At 42.5% G+C, this 19,886-nt stretch overlaps 1 protein-coding gene across 1 annotated transcript in view; it reads right to left on the bottom strand.

Annotated features, from left to right (window-relative positions):
• The window catches only part of APPL2 (adaptor protein, phosphotyrosine interacting with PH domain and leucine zipper 2), a 52,454-nt gene extending 44,283 nt beyond the window's left edge, over nucleotides 1-8,171 (bottom strand). Inside the window, exons 1-2 of the mRNA XM_081249073.1 lie at nucleotides 7,937-8,171; nucleotides 1,320-1,418 (exon numbers count right to left, since the gene is read on the bottom strand). Of these exons, the coding sequence (XP_081105199.1) occupies nucleotides 1,320-1,418; nucleotides 7,937-7,990 (153 nt within the window). The 5' untranslated portion in view covers nucleotides 7,991-8,171. The remainder of the gene's footprint in view (nucleotides 1-1,319; nucleotides 1,419-7,936) is intronic.
• Nucleotides 8,172-19,886: the final 11,715 nt, after the last annotated feature.

Here is a 19,886-nt window from a genome sequence, read left to right as displayed (position 1 = left end):
CTTCACATAGAATCAGTCACCAATCCACTTCTTCCCAATTCCACTGCCGCTTCCCTAGCTCAGGCTACCACCCTTATGCTTAGTAGTTAATTGTTTGGGCTTTGGCTTCAGGCTGACTTGCTCGACCATGTATTAATGGGGTGGAATTGGAAAGTCATTCATCATCAGAATCCTTAAATCTCCTGACCTATAAAATGAAGATATAATAACAACACCCACCTCAGAGTTGTTAGGGAATTGAAGTGAAATGATTACATGTAAAAGCCCCTGAAACTGCACCTGGAACCTATGAAGTAGTCAATAAGTCTCAACTATCATAATCATCCTCCTTTTGGGTGCCCAGCACAATTCCTCCAGGTTAGGTGACCCTTCTCTCCTAGCACCTCTAACACTCTTTGGTAATTATTTTTGTCTGTCTCCCAACCCAGTTGTAAGCTCCCTAATGGCAAGAGCTGAGTTTTTTCCCCATATATGATATGAATGAATGATTAATAAAACCATGATAATAATAAATGATTATATATGAATATTAAGAGCTATGTAAAATAAATGAGTATACATGATTATTGATATATTATATTATTATTATACACTGAATGTGGTATTTACTTAGAGATCGTCAATGAGAAAAAGGAACATATTAACAGATACAGGCTTAAGTAAGCAAGGAATCAATAATGGAAAGTATCGGTTGCCATAATATTTTGATGTGTAACATAACAAATTTTATTTTTAAGTAACTCACAAGTTTTCTCTTAGAAAGTAACATACATGGGCATTTCTTGATCTTAAAAAGATCCACTTTTGCTACTCAGCAATTTATTCTCCACGGTTTTGCAAGGCAGAGATATTTGTTCCTCAAAACAAAGAAGCCACCCAACAGTTCCAGAACTGTGACTCAAGTCTTTTCAGAGGAAACCCTTGAAAAAACATCTCTACTCGCCTGCACCGACATCTAAGACTGACCATTTATGAGAAAGACAAAGCCATGCCTTAGAATACTGAACCCACTCATTCACGAGTAGGAAGAGGAGACTCAAATGTTTCCCTTTGGAGTAGAATTTTTTTTTAAATTAAAAAGCAGTTATGTGGTACCTTTCTACTGGGTCTACTAGTTACAGAAAAATTACCCTATTTCTTAAGCTGTGAAAACAAACTGTCCTCAGTTTTTTGAGGTGAAGAGAAAAACAATTGTGATTTTATTTCAGAAGTTTAAATGGTGGTGTTCTGACTCAAATCTCTCAACCTCCTGAGAGAAGTTCAAGGTGGGGAGAGGGCTCCCACTCCGTTCCTCCCCAGGTGAGGGGGCAGGAGGATACCTGGGCTCCATAGACGCGTTGCATCGCCTGGAGCAGCTGGTTGGTATAATCCGTGAGAGTGCCAGCATCTTCTTCAAATACACTCAGTAAAGAGCGAGTCTGCAAGAAAAGACGTCAATTTTATTTCTAAGTGGAGAAGTTACAATGGAGGTAAAACAAACACATGCACACAGAGATATGGGGAGGGAAGATGTCTGTCATCTGGCTTTACTTTTTTATTGCTAATACTAATATAAGCTGATTCCTAGAGCTGTAATTCAGAACTTCTTTTCTAATCCTTTAGACTACATTGCGAGGGCAAACTGAATACAGTTTGAGTACTGGGGCCAGGGAAAGAAAGCCAACTTTTAAAGGGTTAAGAAGACTCAAGGGCTATTATCTGTCTCGACTTTAGCCTTTACCTAAGTACCAGTAAAGTCCACCCAATAAAATAAGTGTTAAAAAGGGCAGTCTCTCCCTTCAAGCCCATAAACTGAACTCAAACGTCTGGCCTGTCTGTATACCTGGGGTGTGGTCACCCAGCACTGCATCATCACAGCAGTTAACCATCTGTCCGGTTTTCTGCAATCTTGGACGTCTTGCAGGGGTGTGTCATTCTTTCCACTTAAGATACTACAGTCAGGCTCCATGTCTTTCGCCATATTCTATTCAACCAATTTTCAAACTCATGACCAGGAAAGTTCATGCACCATGGGCCCACCAGTGGAAGCTCTGGGCACAAAACTCAAATAGCAACTTAAGAATGCTAGCTCAGTTCCTTTGGGAAGACTACTCAGCGCTTCGAGAGCAGCTGAGCAATGTCTTAGATGAAAGGTATTTCCTAGCATGTTCATGCGTAGTGCCTGATACGCTGAGCACTAAAGAAATATTTATATATTGGACGGTGTCTAAAGAAGTATCAAGGGACCACATAAGAGACCATATCTATTCAAGGGACTTTTGTTAATGTGTCCAGCACAGTGGGAATTTAAAATACTATATTAGTGATAATGGGATCTATATTTCAGAAAATAACCCATTAGGCATAGAATGGAGAGTAAGCTATAGAAATGTCTTTAATGAGATGATACCAAAGGCACCTTACAAAGAACGATCCATTAAGGTTCGTTATTTTCCTGCAAATGAATTTCAACTTCTTCTTTCTTTTTCTAACCTATCTCAGGTAAGAGAATAATAACTGACCCAAAAGCACCCCCAATAAACTGGAAGAGGAACCCCGATGTTTGAATCATTCTACCTTTGATTTTGTTGACAAACTCTGGTGGACTTCACAGTAGTACATGCTTATCCTGGTTTTGCCTGAGGTCTTTAAGGCTAAAAATACGTGCTCTCAGACCAATGTACGCTCTTCAGTACCAATTCTTATCAACAGAAGGATCAGAACAAACAAAACAAAAGTCATGGATGTGACCCACTGGATCTCAAAATCCATTAATGGATGTCAATGAGTAGGTGAAAAACATCGGTTTAGAATTCTTTATTATATCTCTTTAAAATACACTATTTGGAAAAAAAAAAGATTGTTAAAAGACGTTTTGGGAACCTACAGTGATTGGTCTATCACTCTACATTCATTCATATATATACTTTTGCCTTCATCCAATATTTGATGAAACACTGTGTTGGGATCTGAGATTCAAAGGTGATCAGAACCAACTCTGTTCTCCAGAAGCTTACAGTCTACTGGGGCCTCCCAAAGGATCTGGGATCCCCTTGGGACCGTGTCAATCCTGGGTCCACATTCAGGCTCTAACACTAATTTGCAGGGAACACTAGAGGTAATGAATTACATAAAGTGCCTACCAGTGCCTAATACACAGTGAGAGCAGATGATACTGACTATGAAGAAGATAATGAACTCTGCTTATAACATGTTGGACACTAAGGGTTTCACATGTTATGATTTCATTTCAACACTAAAGCAACACTATTATCTACACAGTTATCTATAAATGTCATCTAATAGGAGAGAATCTTTTGGTATTTGTGGTACCAATGCTGGAGGAGTCCTTCAATGTTTATGATGATTCTGGTTCCTTTCTTTGCTATAACAGTATATCTAAGAGAATGAAAAAGAGTGATACAACTGGATTGAGGATATTTAATTTTTTAAATACTACTGATGTCCATTTAGTTGAGTCCTATTTATTGTTTTTAATACTCTTAGAAATAAAATATATAGAATGGAAAATGAGCCACAGGATGAAAAGAGAGGGCTTGTATAATGTCCTCCATAAAGAGAGTAGAAAGAAAACTAAAACTACCATTTACTCTGTACTTCCTATGTGTCCGACACTGTGCTGAGCACTAAATATTACTTCATTTAATCCTTCCGACAACTTTATGAGGTAGACACCACAGTTACATTAATCCCATTTTAGAGATGATGAAACTGAGGCTCATCAGGGTAAAGAAACTTGCTCAACCTCCCACAGCTGGGAAGCAGCAGGGTTGCGATGTAAACCCAGGTCTGGCTGGTACCAATGGCCATGCTTTCTCCACCGCAGGAGGATGCATCCACCACCTAGCAAAGGTGGGTCTCATCACTGGGCATGCTCTTTGGCCCACAGCCCACCATCCTGTCTGGAGGCAGGATGCAGACTGCTTGGAGCTGACTTCTCTTGGGTCATCCTACTGTCATGCTCTCACCTGTGACTGCCAAAACTACATCACAAGTTTTTTTTTCTTTATATTCTGAACATGTTTACCATGACATCCATTAGAACTGACAAAAACACTCCCGTCTTTCCTTTCTAACTTAACTAGGCCATGATCATCCTTGAAAAAATATATACCCAGCTATCTCAGACACTGTTTTAATATCCACATTTATCAGCTCTGCAACTGCTTAAACTTATATTTGGAAGAACAGGAATGTTCTGAGACCTGAAGAAGGAATAAGACCAAGGACCAGGCAAAGGTATACCAGTTGCTCGAAAGTTCCACAAAAAAATCCGAAAGACTGGTGCGTATCACTTATAAAGACAATAACAGCAATCATTTATGGAGTTACTATAATATGCAGGCATGAAAATACTTTACATATGTTATTTATTCTTCATAAGAATTAAGCAACTATTTTTATTCTAATTTTACACATGTTGAAACACAAGCGGTTGAGTTTGACTAACCTGCAGAATCAAGATTTAAACTCCGTCCTTCTTCTACTACCCTACACTCTCAAGAGTATGCATGGACAGAAAAATGAAACCAAACACCTTAGCCTTAGCTCCACATCACCCTCTATCTTAGAATAAAGAAACTGGGTGTCATCTAATAAACTAGTCCTAGACATTTTTCACTCCTAAGAATAGCATCTAGTTATATAATGGCACAATTTTAACAGCTGATTGTAAAATATACACACGCACACACACGTGTATATTTTATATATATTTAAATATATCTTAAATGTTTTAATATTTATCATATATAAGTATAAATATTATACATATATATATATTTTTTAAGGTAAAAACAATTAAAGCTCTTATTCCCATAGTGTGGGAGAGGGAGAGAAATGTCTCAGTAGAACCAAGCCTACTGAAAGGGAAATGTATCATAAACAAAGAGTACAGCAGGACAAAAGCCCTCCACGATGAAGACAAAACCACTAGGTAATGTTTTGAGGCATCCTGCTTGAGTTAAAAAAGGCCTGGTTTCCCAGCTGGACCTCTCACTGAATAATCTCAGAACTTAATCTTTAAATTCTCTGTGCTTCAGCTGTGCCAACTGCAAAGGAAACAAACAAATATCGTAACAAAACAGCAAGCAACAGTGCTACACTTTATCTCAAAAGCACACTACTTACAGGAAAGAGAATAAGCCCCTGGAAAGGTGCGAGCTGCAGCGGCTCAAAGCAGCATTTGTTTTCCTATCACAGCAGCATTCACCCAGTACTGCAACTGCTGCTTTCCTTATCTGTCTCCCAGAACAGACTGTGAAACAGCGGAGGGAAGGCACTCTTATCTTATTTGTCATGACATTCCCAGCATCTAGCAGCACCTAGCGAGCAGCAGAGGCTCGCAAACAGCAATGGAGACAAGTACCTTAATCCCTAAAACAGTTCGTCTTTCATACACCAGAGGTAACCAGAAATAATACATGTATGCACAGAGACTAGTCTTAAAACACACTGTGCAGCACTGTGAACTAAAAAGGGCATGAATAGATGTGTATAAGGTCAGTCAACTGCTATTCAGCTCTTCTTGGGTCACTGAGCTCCAATATAAAAGCTTTTGTGTTCATTTAATGAATCCTGTGCAACCAGGTTACCGGAGCAACCCTCATAAATACTCTACATAAAACAAGAGGAAACAAACAATAGATGGTTTCTTAAGATCCCTTCCTTCTAGTGAAACATTTTAGGTCACTGATGACAGAAAAGCCAGGTGCTAGGTAGCTGGGCTAACTTGAACAACACGGGCAGACGGCCTGGGTTCCAATCCCGGCTCTGCCACTTGATAATGTATAATCTTGGGAGCAAGTTATTTAACTTCTCAGCTCCTTGGTAATTTTAACAGAAGACCTACTTCAAAAGACTGTTGAAAGGATTAGATAAGTTAACACATGTAAAGCACTGAGAACAGTGCCTGGCACATAAAAATGCATGTATGACACAGGTGTTTGCTATTGCTTTTATTCTTTACAGATAAAACTAAGGAGTTGGATTAGATTCCTTCCAGTTACAAGTCTATGCATCTCCTTGGCAGTAAAGCTGCATTAGGCACATACCCCATACAAGAGTGCTAAATATGTTTTGATGGTTATCAAAGACCTTCCTGGAAGTTTGCTTCCATTCAAACCTCACCAAGAACCCTCACAGGGTGACACCCACGTCTCAAAAGCAATGACAAATTCCCTACGTAAAGAGGAACATTAAATAGAAATGACGATGCCTCTTAACCTCTTCTTCCTCAGACAAGCTCAGTTATAAATCATGCAGGTATGTTAGAATTGTAAGCCCCTTAAATATTATCTGCTCCGTGACCCTCATTCTGCAGATGAGAAAACCCAGCCAGTTACAGGATGGGGATGAGTGACTTGCCCAAATCAAATGATAAGTTAGTGTTAGAGCCACAATTAGGACCCAAGTGGCCTGACTCGTTTGCCAGTCCGCTGTCTCCTACCTCACAGCTGAGCACATCCTGTAAACAACTCAGAACCAGTGCCTATTCACTGATGTGAGAGCCAAAAATTCCGAATGTAACCCCTCGGTGAGGGCAACATGGAGAATCAGTTAGTGCCACTTCTCTAAGCTGGCTCAGCCATCACCATGTTCAGTTAGGAAAGCAATTTATCTTTGCACCTCAGTTTCTCCAACTACAAAGCAAGTGGAAATCCCTGTTCAAAATGATATCATTAGAAACTCCACAATATTATCTTCAGATCCCACGCAACAGGTGTGACGATGGACCAAATGACTTCTACCCAGGGCTTTGATCCCATTAAAATGCCAGAAGTTTAGAGACTTCAGAGAGGCCTTTGAGAAGTCAATCAGACCAGCGGATAACCATCAAAAAAAAAAAAAATCACAGCTTGCTTACACTTTCTTACTTGCCTATGTAAAGAAGATCACAAAGAAATGGGCCCAAGGCAACTAAGCACACAGTCCTTTTGACTACTAATTCTGAACTGGAGAGATGCAGAGTGGGTGTTGTTAAGTCCATCAAAGGATCACCCCGGGGAGGCACAATTCACGAAGAAGAAAATGGAAAGGAAGCACAAAGGGAAGAGAAACGGTGAAAGGAAAAGAGGTTACTCGTACTCTAATTTTTCAAGAGTTGAGATACTAGGGAATAAAGAGAGGTATTTAAATAACCCAAGGATACAGAGCCTCTGGGGCCGACATGAAGCTGGGGAAATGTTAATGAAGGAGAACAAAGGTTCCCTGGGGAAAGGTGCACTGACTTATGAACTAATGTCATTCTGCACTCATTTACTACATTTACACACCAGCTTTCATCTGCAGAGCTCAAAGCACTTGATTCTTATCTCGGATGCGCTAATGAAGTTCCCCTGTGCGGCAAATAGGGCAGGTATTGTAATTTCCTCTTCACGAATGGGAAAACAGGGCCAAGGGGAGGTCTGGCACAGCTGGGGAAGAGGTCTAGGCTCTCTGCATCCCACTCTGGTCCTAAATCCACCAGGTCCCATCATATCAGTGGTAGTAATAATAATAAGTAAGATTGACTTCTTATTCTGTACCAGACATTGCCCGCGAACAACCTGACAGGCATTTCCTTATTTAATTCTAACAACTCTAGGAGGCAGGTACAATTATTCCTATCTTACGACACAGCTGAGGCAAAAAAAAATATTATTTGCCCAGGGCACTTGGTGGAGCCCAAGCGTAGGCCAAGCAGCCTCGGTTTCAGCTGAGTTTGGAAAGGGGTCGAGACACAAAGACTCCGGCCGCGGGGGGCTTTCCCGACGTCTCCAGCCCTGCCTGAGGGATGCCGGCTCCCGGAGCATCCCGGACTCAAGACACAGGGCCGGGCCCGCCCCTTCTTCGCCCCCGAGGGGGCCCGGCGTACTCCCAGCCTCCACCCCGGGGCTGGAAGGGCCTCCTCGGCCTCAAGCCCTCGGGCGAGGGGGACCCGGGCGGCGGGAGGTACCTGGGGGCTGTCCTGCAACGCCTCCTCTAGCAGGAGCTTGTCCACGGCGGGCATGGTGCTGCGCGGCGGGGCCGAGGGCCGGACGGAAGCACGGAGGGCAGGTGACGCGGCGGCCGAGAGTGCTCGAGGCTCAGGCGACGAGGCGGACAACGCTCTGTGCCCAGGGCGGCCCCGCGTGCGCCCACGCCTGGCCAGTGAGTGACCGCCGCCGCCCGCCCGCCGGCCCTCCTCTCGGCCCGGCCCTCAGCGGAGCCGGATCAACAGGAAGTGTGGCGAGTGCCCGACCCGGCACCGGAAGTGTGGCGGCCCTGCTTTCCGCCCGCGCCCACCTCTCGCGGGAAACCGCAGACCCCCACGGGTCAGCCGGGCGCCCAGCGAACGCCTAGGGTGTTAGGCTCAGGCCGAATCTTATGCCGGTCAATGCATCTAAAGCCCAGGAGGGGGAACTCAAGAGCGGAAAGATAAGGTTTTATCTACGTGTGGCTAATCCAGATTTTTTGAGTCAAGGAGATAGGAGATAACAGTTTTGCTGATGTGAAAATCTGTGAAATGCTGTGTGAAAATCCCGCGCTTCCCGCACCACTTTTTCTACGTAAATCTCAGTGCCCTCGTAACAGCTCTGAGAGCAGAGAGATCAGCTAGCTCTAGGGGAAAAAAGGGGGTAACTGAATCATCTATGATATTTAGAAGTAACTTTTTGGGAAACCACAGCTATTTAATTTGGCCAATATTGTTAGGGCTCGTCCTCGTCTATTGCTGTGTTTTGTCATCTTGGAAAGTTTCATAATCAAGTTTTTAGAAGTGGAAGGGACAGATGATCTAGTTCAGTGTTGTCATTTAGAGATTAAATAATAATAATAATAATCAGGGACCCAAAGAATGAAGTGATTTGGTCAGAGTCAGTTAACGAAAGAAAGCTAAAGAAAGAAGAGAAGGAGGGAAGGGGGAGTACTTGACATCTTTTAATACCAAAGGCAAGGGTTTCAGAATCTCCTTCTTTAGGAATCTGTAGGATTTGTGTAATAGGACACGCCACCAAAAACAAACAGAACGGTCAGAATATGGTAAAATAATACAAATTCTGTGTTTTATAGAAACACCTAGGTATATTAAGGCACAATCTGAATTGCCAACACCTCTGAAATTCTGATCACCTGCTGCCTGATCACTTGAAAACTCCAAGGCCATTCATTATTCCCTGTCTGGCTCTAGATCAGCACTAACCTTTCCTGAGCCATCGTGTAGGCTCCATGGGGAAATCATCCAGCATCCTTTCCATATTCTTTCTTCTTCTTGGGTAGAATCATGCTCACACCGTGTTTCATCCTTTTTCTGTATTTTCTATCAAGTACCATTCAGTTAATTTCACCTCGTATACTCTCCCATCTCTTTTCTCACTGAAATCCTCTTGCACAGGGTCAGACTCAAGCACTTCCTGCTCCCTTCCTGGCCCCAAAGATCACTGAACAGGCGTCACCTTGATTGTCACCCAACATGACTTACCCAGTAGTGCTTTTTCCTTCTACGTGTGGGTCTTACTTCCTGTATAAATAGTAAGCCTCTCTGTGTCACCTTCCTTCTATTCTGAATACTGAGACACATAATAACAAATACAAGTTTGCTGTTTATGACATGTTCATTTCTTCCAACTCTTTTCCACTTACTTAAGAGAAATTTCCCTCGACCTTCCATCTTGCTTTGTTCCTACCCTTCCATCCAACTGGAAACACAACAGTTGTTAATTGCCTACCAAGCAAACAATAATGATCATGCTGATGATAAGAATAGTATAAGACTGTGCCAAGGGAGAGAAATGCATGCATTTTTATTTGAAAACTGATGTAAAAAGGAGACAGTAGGGCCTCCCTGGTGGCGCAGTGGTTGAGAATCTGCCTGCTAGTGCAGGGGACACGGGTTCGAGCCCTGGTCTGGGAGGATCCCACATGCCATGGAGCAACTAGGCCCGTGAGCCACAACTACTGAGCCTGCGCGTCTGGAGCCTGTGCTCCGCAACAAGAGAGGCCGCGATAGTGAGAGGCCCGCGCACTGCGATGAAGAGTGGCCCCCGCTTGCCACAACTAGAGAAAGCCCTCGCACAGAAATGAAGACTCAACACAGCAAAAATAAATAAATTAATTAATAAACTCCTACCCCCAACATCTTCTTAAAAAAAAAAAAAAAAAAAGGGAGATAGTACCCTCCAGGACATTTGAAGGTTCTCAGAAGTCCCCTTCGGAATTACCACATTTTTCATGCACCACCTCATCTCCTAATTAAAGTTACTTTTCCTCAATCACCAGTATTCCAAATTGTTTAAACCACATTCTGACACAGTGCCATTACTTTTCTACATTTTATTGCTACATTATTGGCTAAACAACCTTAGTGGGATTTCTTGGCACTTAAGTACCATTTATAAAATTGTTTCCGTGGGAAAATGCATCCCCAATTCAAACCAATAAGTTACAAAACCAATTCTGGGAATACAACACATTTGCAAACTTAATTTAATTAATTTCATTTATTAATTCATCCAATTATTTATTCGTTTCATAAATATAGACTGCTCGATGTTAAGCACTGTATCTCTCAATCATTTTACTGTCTTTATTATGACCCTCATTTAAATTCTGAAGCCAAATATTCTCCTCTTCAACAGATAGTCTGTGCAAAACTATGTAAGAGGAATTTTCATGTAAACATGAGAAATTTTTTAAATGTTTCATTAAAAATATTGGTCCCGGGGCTTCCCTGGTGGCGCAGTGGTTGAGAGTCCGCCTGCTGATGCAGGGGACATGGGTTCGTGCCCCGGTCTGGGAAGATCCCACATGCCGCGGAGCGGCTGGGCCCGTGAGCCATGGCCACTGGCATGCGCGTCTGGAGCCTGTGCTCCGCAACGGGAGAGGCCACAGCAGTGAGAGGCCCACGTACCACAAAAAAAAAAAAAAAAAAAAAAATTGGTCCCTATTAAACTATTGTGAGGGTGGATTTCAAACATCCACCCAACTATATCTGAGATCCCTGGACAGCTGTGAGCTTGGTGACAAGAAAGTACACAAATGAACAATTTAGAGTTGCCATGTCCTCTGCGGAGAGAAAGGATGAACTCTATGGAGCTATACTCTTTTTACCCATTGAAGACGAATGGGGAAAAGTACACTGGCTGTTTCCATAGGTACCTATCCATGTGTCCTGTATTAATCAGGATTTTTTCAGTTGCGACTGACAGAAACCTAACTCCAGTTTGCTTAAAGAAAACATAAAAGTCTGGGAGAAACTGAGGGGTGAGAAGACTGTATTTCTTAGATTATTTGTACACTGATGAGGATAATCCAATAGAGTAGGGAGGAAAATTGAAGATACAGGAGGGTGAAGGGACAATTGCAGGATGAAAGTCCTTGAGCAGACAAAAAGGAGTGGGATCCAAGTCACACCTGATGGAAGCAGGGACAGTGCATTCAGGCTGATACATGAGACAGTAGGTTGGTGGATGAAATGGAGGAGGATGAAGGAGTTCTTTTCTGATTGCTTCTATTTTCTCAGTCCTTATTTCATACATCTTTATTTCTTTAACACCAAGCTCAGGACCTGGCTTTTAATTGGCTTTCAATGAAAACTTGCTCAGTGAGTGAAGGAATTCAGTAACAGTATCAGTTAGGGTTAGATTTGGCTGTAACTAATAAGAGAAAGATAATAGTGTCAAGCACCATAGAAGTTTATGTCTCTTCCATATTTAAAAAGCCCAAGGGGGTAGCATGGCCTTCCATGGTGTCAGTCACAGATTCCTTCTATCCTGTCCTCTGGCTTCCCTTCCCAAAGTTACTCCATGGCCCAAGATGGCTGCTGGCCTTCCAGTCATTAAGTCGACCTTCCAAACCAGAAGGTTGGAGAAAGCGACAGAGGACATGTTTCCACCAGAAACTGCACATACCACTTCTGCTTACATCCCATCCCATAAGCCAGAACTTAGTTGTGCGGCCATATATAGCTACAAGGGAAGCTGGAAAATTGACCTTTTCCCAGGCTTAGTATACCCAGCTAAAAACCAAGGATTCTCCTCCTATACTGCTGGTGGGAATGTAAAATGGCACAGCCACTGTGGAAAATAGTTTGGCAGCTCTTCAAAATGTTAAAGTTTTCATATGACCCAGCAACTCCCTCCTAGTGTAAACCTAAGAGAATTGAAATCATCTGTCTACACAAAAATGTGTACATGAATGTTCAGGGTTGCATTATTCATAATAGCCAAAAAGTGGGAAACAACCCAAATGTCCATCAACTATAGATGGATAAACAAAATATGGTATTATGGTATACCCATACTATGGAATATTATTTGCCAATAAAAAGGAATGAAATACTTACGCATGCTACAGTGTGAATGAGCCTCAAAAACATACTAAATAAAAGAAGCCAGACACTAAAGATCACCTAATATAAGATTCCAACTATAGGAAATGTCCAGAATAGGAAAATCCGTACAGAGAGAAAATAGATTAATGGCTACCGGAGAGGATGGAGAGAGGAGAGAATGGGGAGCAACTGCTAATGGGCATGGGGTTTATTTGGGGGGTAATGAAACGATTTGGAATTAGATAGTGATGAGGGTTGCACAACTTTGTGAATCTACTAAAAATATTGAGTTGTATACTTTAAAACACTGAGTTTTATGATATGTGCATTCTATCTCAATAAAAATAAATTTAAAAATTCAGGGGTTCTATTATTGAAAGAAAAGAGAAGGGAGTAATAATTTGGGGACAATGGTTTCTGCCACAATTCCCTAGAATGAGTTAGTCAGAAAAGATTCTCTTTAGGCTACATTTAGGTTAATGGAATAGAAGGAAAAGAAAGTTCTATAAAGAAGAGTATGTGCCACCTCACACCAGTCAGAATGGCCATGATCAAAAAGTCTACAAATAGGGCGTTCCTGGTGGTGCAGTGGTTAAGAATCCGCCTGCCAGTGCAGGGGACACAGGTTCAATCCCTGGTCTGGGAAGAGCCCACATGCCGCAGAGCAACTAAGCCCGTGCGCCACAATTACTGAGCCTGCGTTCTCGAGCTGTGCACCGCAACTAGAGAAAGCCCGCACACAGCAACAAAGACCCAATGCAGCCAAAAATAAAATAACTTTATTTTTTAAAAAGTCTACAAATAATGAACGCTGGAGAGGGTGTGGAGAAAAGGGAACCCTCCTACACTGTTGGTGGGAATGTAAATTGGTGCAGCCAATATGGAAAAAACTATGGAGGTTCTTCAAAAAGCTAAAAATATTTACCACATGATCCAGTAATCCCACACCTGGGATTGGAATTATATATAATGGAATATTACTCAGCTGTAAAAAAGAATGAAATAATGTCATTTGCAGCAACATGGATGGACCTAGAGATTATCATACTAAGTGAAGTAAGTCAGACAAAGACAATTATTATGATATAACTTATATGTGGAATCTAAAAAAAATGATACAAATCAACTTATTTACAAAACAGAAACAGACTGACAGACATAGGAAACAAACTTATGGTTACTACAGGGGAAAGGGGAGGGGAAGGATAAATTAGAAGTTTGGGATTAACAGATACACACCACTGTATATAAAATTTTTAAAAAAGACCTACTGTATAGCACAGGGAACTGTATTCAATATCTTGTGATAACGTATAATGGAGAAGAATCTGAATGTATATACGTATCCTGAATCAATTTGCTGTACACCGGAAACTAACACAGTATTGTAAATCAACTATACTTCAATTTTTAAAAAAAGAAGACAAGTATGTGACAATGAACTGAGAAGCAAGCTTGAGAAAAGCTCCCAGAGAGATGTTCTCAAGTTCTGAAGCCATGGGCTCAGTTTATCATCACCTTCTTGATGAGAATTAAGACTTGACTTTGCATTTGAACTCATAAAACAAGACAGTTTAGGAAAAACAGTCTTGCTCATAAGGTCACTGGCTTTAGACTTCTGCAAAGTTAGCATCTAGGCCCTCTGTTACCAGTAAATTATAAAGTGGGAATAGTCAGAGCCTGGGAAATGCTCCAGAGAAATCACTGTCTGGTCCTCATAGCTTCGGTCATTAAGCAAGAAAATTAGAAGTTCAGTAGCATGAATATACCTAAACTTGAAGCCCCGTGTTTATAGAAAAGAATGCTAAGAATAATGAACAGATTAAGAAGAAAGTGTGGCATCATATGAAGACCACTGACTTTGGAGTTAGACCTGCATCCGAGCCCTGGCATCTCAGTATGCTAGCTGTGAGTCTTCGGGCAAGTTATCCAAACTTTCTGAGCCTCAGTTCACTTCTCTATGATATGGGAATGATAATATCAACACAGCCTGTTTCCATGGGTGCTTGGCCACCTGTCCTGTTTTAATTAGGACTCTCTCAGTCACAAATGGCAGAACCCTAACTCCAATAAGCTTAAGGAAAATATAAATGTCTGGGAGAGAGTGCAGGGGAGTGAGGGAAGGCTGGATTTCTGAGATTGTGTAACCAGGAAGGGCAGGTGTGAAGCTGGGAACTGTCCGAAGGGGGAACTCAAAGCCCTCAGGGCTCGCTCCTGACTGGTCATCCTCTCCATGTTGGCTTCCATCTCTCAGCCCTGAGTCTCAGGGTCTCTAGACCATATCTGCTGGCAGTTGCGTGTTCACCTCTGGCGCCAAAGAGGAAAGGGATGTCTCCCAGCTTTAGTTTGAAGTATCCTAGTTCAGGACTCTGATGATCCTGCCTGAGGACCACTACCTACCCACTCCTTGGACTGTGTGTGTGCATGTGCATACGCTTCCTCATGCCATGACGGGCTCAGCCCAGGTCAGGATTGCACCCTCAGGGCCAGAGGAGGTGGGGTCAGTTACCAGAAGAAGACAGAGGGAGAAGTACTGCATAGATCCAGCCATGAAGAGGCTACCCCGTCTCCCCCCCAGACCACCCTTCCCCTTCAACCCACCCCTCCTCCCTCACCATCCCATACTCTCTCTTTCTTCTATTCCACATCTCAGTGAATGACTTCACCCAGGGGCTGAAGGCAGAAGTCTGGAGTCAAGCTATCTTCCTCTCCCCTAAGGAGTGACTGATGCAGCCCTAGAACTCTGCCCATGAATTCCTCACACTTCTACCCCTTTCTCCCCATCCCCCCGCCCTGCCCTAGCACAGACCGTACCATCCTTTGCCAGTGTGACCATGATAACGGATCTTCTTTCTCCTTGTAGTGCCTCCCTCTATATTAACTTCCACACTCTGCTGAGAGTTATTTTTCTAAAGTAATAGTCTTGTCATGTTTCTTCCCTGCTCAGGATTTTTTTAATGTCTCTCCACCAAGGCCAGCTACCTACTTTGTGGAGCCTGGTGCAAAATGTTCAGAAAGCAAGGGGAAAATGCCATTAAATTTACTAAAATATAAAGCTTCTTCCCTTTTTTGGCAGTCTGTCTCTCAACATGTCATGATATTTTTATTTATCACTTAGTGTCCTAAGGAAAGAAAATTTCGAATGATAAATGATTAGCGTGAACTTTACTGTTCATCTTTATATTGTTCGATGCCCATTTTAAAAGCAAACATGAGTGTTTAACTCACATGAGGAATCACTGAAATGATACAATTTGTTTTTTATAGCCCATTGTACAAAACTAGCCGAACTGTTTTCTCTCACTTCTTAAAATGCACATAGTCTATCAACACTCAGTGGGTGCTGATGCCTTCCATAATAGGCTTACCTTGTACTAGCTTTGAGTCACTAAATTCCCACATGTAGTAGGCCCACTGGACTTCTGTGCTCATGGAGCATCACAAACACTACATATGAATGAAGCAGCAAGGTAATGCAGATGTGCACCTTGCATATACCTCCTCTGCTTGTGTGTATGCTCCTGTCTTATTGGCCTTCACTTACAAAACACACGTTCAAAGATAAAATCATTTCCATCAACAGGTGAATGGATAAAGACGTGGCATATACATATACAATGGAATACTACTCAGCCATAAAAAAGGATGAAATTTTGCCATTTGTAACAACATGGACAGATTTAGAGGGTATTATGCTAAGTGAAACAAGTCAGACAGCGAAAGACAAATACCATATATATCACTTATATGTGGAATCTAAAAAATACAACAAACTAGTGAATATAACAAAAAAAGGAAACAGACTCACAGATACAGAGAACAACTTAGTGGTTACCAGTGGGGAGAGGGAAGGGGGGAAGAGTAACATAGGGGTAGAGAATTAAGAGCAAGATTGGAGTACAAACTACTATGTATAAGGAAAGCTACAAGGATACATTGTACAACACAGGGAATATAACCAATATTTTATAATAACTATAAATGGGGTATAACCTTTTAAACTTGTGAATCACTATATTGTACACCTGTGACTTACATAATATTGTACATCAACTGTACTTCAATTTTAAAAATAAAATAAAGTAATAAAAATAAAAATTGAGAATTTCAAGACAGCCAACAGCAGAGCATTAAACCAATGGGTGAGTTCAAGCTGCTTTAAATGAAATACCAGACCCTTTATAATAAATTAGGCTGAAGCCTCCTTTCTTTCCTTTCTCCATTCACTCTCCCACTTATTTGCTCCACAGAATTTTTTCTCCTCCAAGGATGAACTTATAATTTTCTCTCACACCAACCTCATTGCCTGAAATGTCTGAGATTCTCCATGCATCTTAAGTCTCAGTTCAAAGGCTGCCTCCTCTGTGAAGACTGCCTTGACTCTCCCAGGAAGATTAAGACCTCATCTACTTTTGCCTGCACTCTGATATAGCCTGTGGTCATTATATATTGCCTCGCCATTGCCTGTGGGTCCACGTCCACAAGACTGTAAGCTCTTTGACGGCAGGAACTGTCTCTTTTCTTTTTTGAATTCACAGCATCCAGCAGAGTGTCTGGCAAATGATAGGAGCTCACTCAGTAAAATATCTGTAAATTGAATGAAAGAATGAGACAATGACTGGCATACAGTAGGTATTCATTAATTAACTGATTCTTTCAAAAGTAGTTACTGGATGCCACTATATAATGGACTCTGTGCCATGTCTGTCCCTCCTTCAACAAACAGTGAGTGAGTGTCTATTGCATGCCAGGGCCTATGAGAGAAGCTGGGAACACAGGTGAACAAGATAGGCAGGCCCCCTTCTTTCTAAGACCTTATATTCCAGTTAGCTCTCGAGAAATGTGATTTCACTTCCTCTCTCTTCCTCTGCACCTCCCAAGAGGTAACCAAATCAGTCCTACATATTTTAAGACTTTCTCTGCTTCCACCTTCTGCTGGGGATTCTCTTTCTCTGCTTTGCTCTCAGGTACCAAGAGATGGATGCTGGATCTTGCCAGAGCTGTTTTGTTTTGTTCTGTTTTGTTTTTTTCAACCACTGCAGAGATCGGCTCTTTGGCCCCCACACCAGCTCAGGCATTCTCACTAAATTACTCCAGAGGTAATTCCCCTTAGGCTCAAGGAGATCACTCAGTGCAGACCAATGTTTTCAATCTCTTCCCCTCCCCTAATTGTTTCTCTTACAAATTAGAGGTTTATTTCCCCGTAACATATATCATGTCTGGTAATCAAAACTGTGTGTGTCTCTTGTTTGGAATGCAGTTGGCTCCAGAGCTCAGCTCAGGCTAAGGAACGAGAGAACAGAACTGTTTGGATGCTTGAGTTCTGGGTGACATAGGCCAATTTCCCATCCTCCCTTCACTTCTCTGTGACCTTCTGCCCTTGTGTAATTTCTAAGTGTTCTTCAGGAGAGAGGAATGTCACGAAGTCTCTGTATTAGAGAACTCTTACTCATACAGAGCTGATTTTCCCCATGTTCTCCTAGCTGAGATGAAATGTTTCACACTTAATCATGGCTAAAAAACAAATATTTGGGGAAGTCTGACCAGTCTCACTTTCAGCAGCTATTTATGACTTAGAGAATTGGGGAACTGTTTAAGTGATGAAGTCTCATAAGGGTCATACTAGGGACACAGTAAGGCACCCTCCCCCATTCATATGTTGAAGCCCTGAGCCCCAGTGTGATGGTATTTGGAGATGGGGCCTTTGGGGGGTCATTAGACTTAGATAAGGTGGGGGTGGGACCCTAATGATGGGGTGAGTGGCTTTATAAGAAGAAGAGAGAGAGGTCGCTCCCTTCCCACCATGTGAGGACACAGTGAGAAGACGGCCTTCTGCAAGTCAGGAAGAGGGCTCACACCAGGAATTAGCCAGTACTTTGATCTTGGACTTCCTAGTTTCCAGAAGTCATAATTAATTTCCACACATCTCTGTTAAGTGCTAGTCACTGTTGAATAGTTTGGGTCCCTCCAGGGCATGTTAGAGGCTAGACTGACCACATCAACTGCCTCAGCCTCTCACTGCACTTGTTAAATTCAACTGATGACCCCAGCTGAACTCTGACACCTTGGAAGTGGCAGTGGGTTGCTGGATCCAGTGACCACTTGCAATCATTCCCAATCCATGATTAGGATGTCATGGAATTCTTGTTCCTGAATAAACTGCTGTTAAATCATCATTTTTGACACTGGAGGACTCAGAATCCTCACTGGAGAATCTCGACATGGAGGACTCAACTCTCAGTCACAGCACTTTGGCGCACTCTGCTCTCCAGCAGGTCACTGAAGATTTAAATGAGGCAGATGGGATGGTCCATCTCCAGCTTGAGACTGCCCTACTGTAACGGGGAAGAGCCAACTCTGACTACATGTTGGATCTGTTTCTTTTACTTTAACCTTTGCTTCCCATTGCTTTTGCTCACTGAAAGGATACTGTCTGTACATAATGGCCTGCCTCGGGGAACCCTTCCCCTCTGCCTGAAGGTTAAACCAAAGTGCCTTTGTTCAGGGAAACATCCGGACCCTGTCCACCTGTGGATGGTTACAAGAAAGAAGAAAGTAACACATCCCCTCCCCGAGGCCGGCCATTCCAGGGGGTATTTGCAAAACTTATGGCTTTTTTACTTTACTTGCTCATCTCCTCTCCCTCTCTGTTCTATAAAAGAAACTGGCATCCAAACCCCAGTAAGATGGCTCTTTTGAGCCACTGGTCCGCCATCTTCTCCGTCTGCCGGCTTTCCGAATCAAGTATTCCTTGCCTCAGCACCTCGTCTCCAGATTCATTGGCCTGTGGTGGGGCAAGCAGAGTGAGCTTGGACTCGGTAACACTATAGCAACTTGGCTTATCAAATAGAATACCTTGGAATACTTGGAATAGAATAACAACAACTACAGCAACAATAATAGATAATGATAGCTCCCATAAACGGTGGCCTAATATATGTCAGATGGTGTGCTAATACTTTATAATATATTACATGTAATTGAGGTCTCACAGCAACCATGCAAGCTATGTACCATTATTCCTGTCTTATGTATTTGGAAAGAGAGGCCCACATAGCTAGTTTGGAGGTAGAACTAGGATTTGGACTCAGGTCCACCTGCCTGCAATGCATTTGCTTTGCTCACCACACTGCACTCCCACTTGCACCCTGCAAATCAAAAATGTGATTCTATACCTCAGCCTTACTTTCTGGGAAAAATCTATAATTGACTCAGCGTTTGATAGTTAGAAAAGTCCAATCCTCTGGTCCAGGAACCAGTGAAGATGTGTCTTGAAGTGGGACTCTTCTTGCAAAGATTCCTTTGATCTAGCATTTTAGGAACAGGGTGTGCTTCCCATGTCATTGAATTGTCAGTTTGTTATTAAGAGAAAACTTTTTTGAGGAGGGTCAAAAATCTTGGGAAAAAAAGAGCCTTTGGGGCTTCCCTGGTGGCGCTGTGGTTGAGACTCCACCTGCCGATGCAGGGGACACGGGTTCGTGCCCCGGTCCGGGAAGATCTCACATGCCACAGAGCAGCTGGGCCCGTGAGCCATGGCCGCTGAGCCTACGCGTCCGGAGCCTGTGCTCCGCAATGGGAGAGGCCACAACAGTGAGAG

This window comes from Mesoplodon bidens, assembly GCF_964165515.1.
Source record: "Mesoplodon bidens genome assembly, chromosome: 11".
In the NCBI taxonomy this organism is placed as follows: Eukaryota; Metazoa; Chordata; class Mammalia; order Artiodactyla; family Ziphiidae; genus Mesoplodon; species Mesoplodon bidens.
The sequence above is the reverse complement of the archived record's forward strand: the minus strand, read 5'-3'. Positions and strand labels throughout refer to the sequence as shown.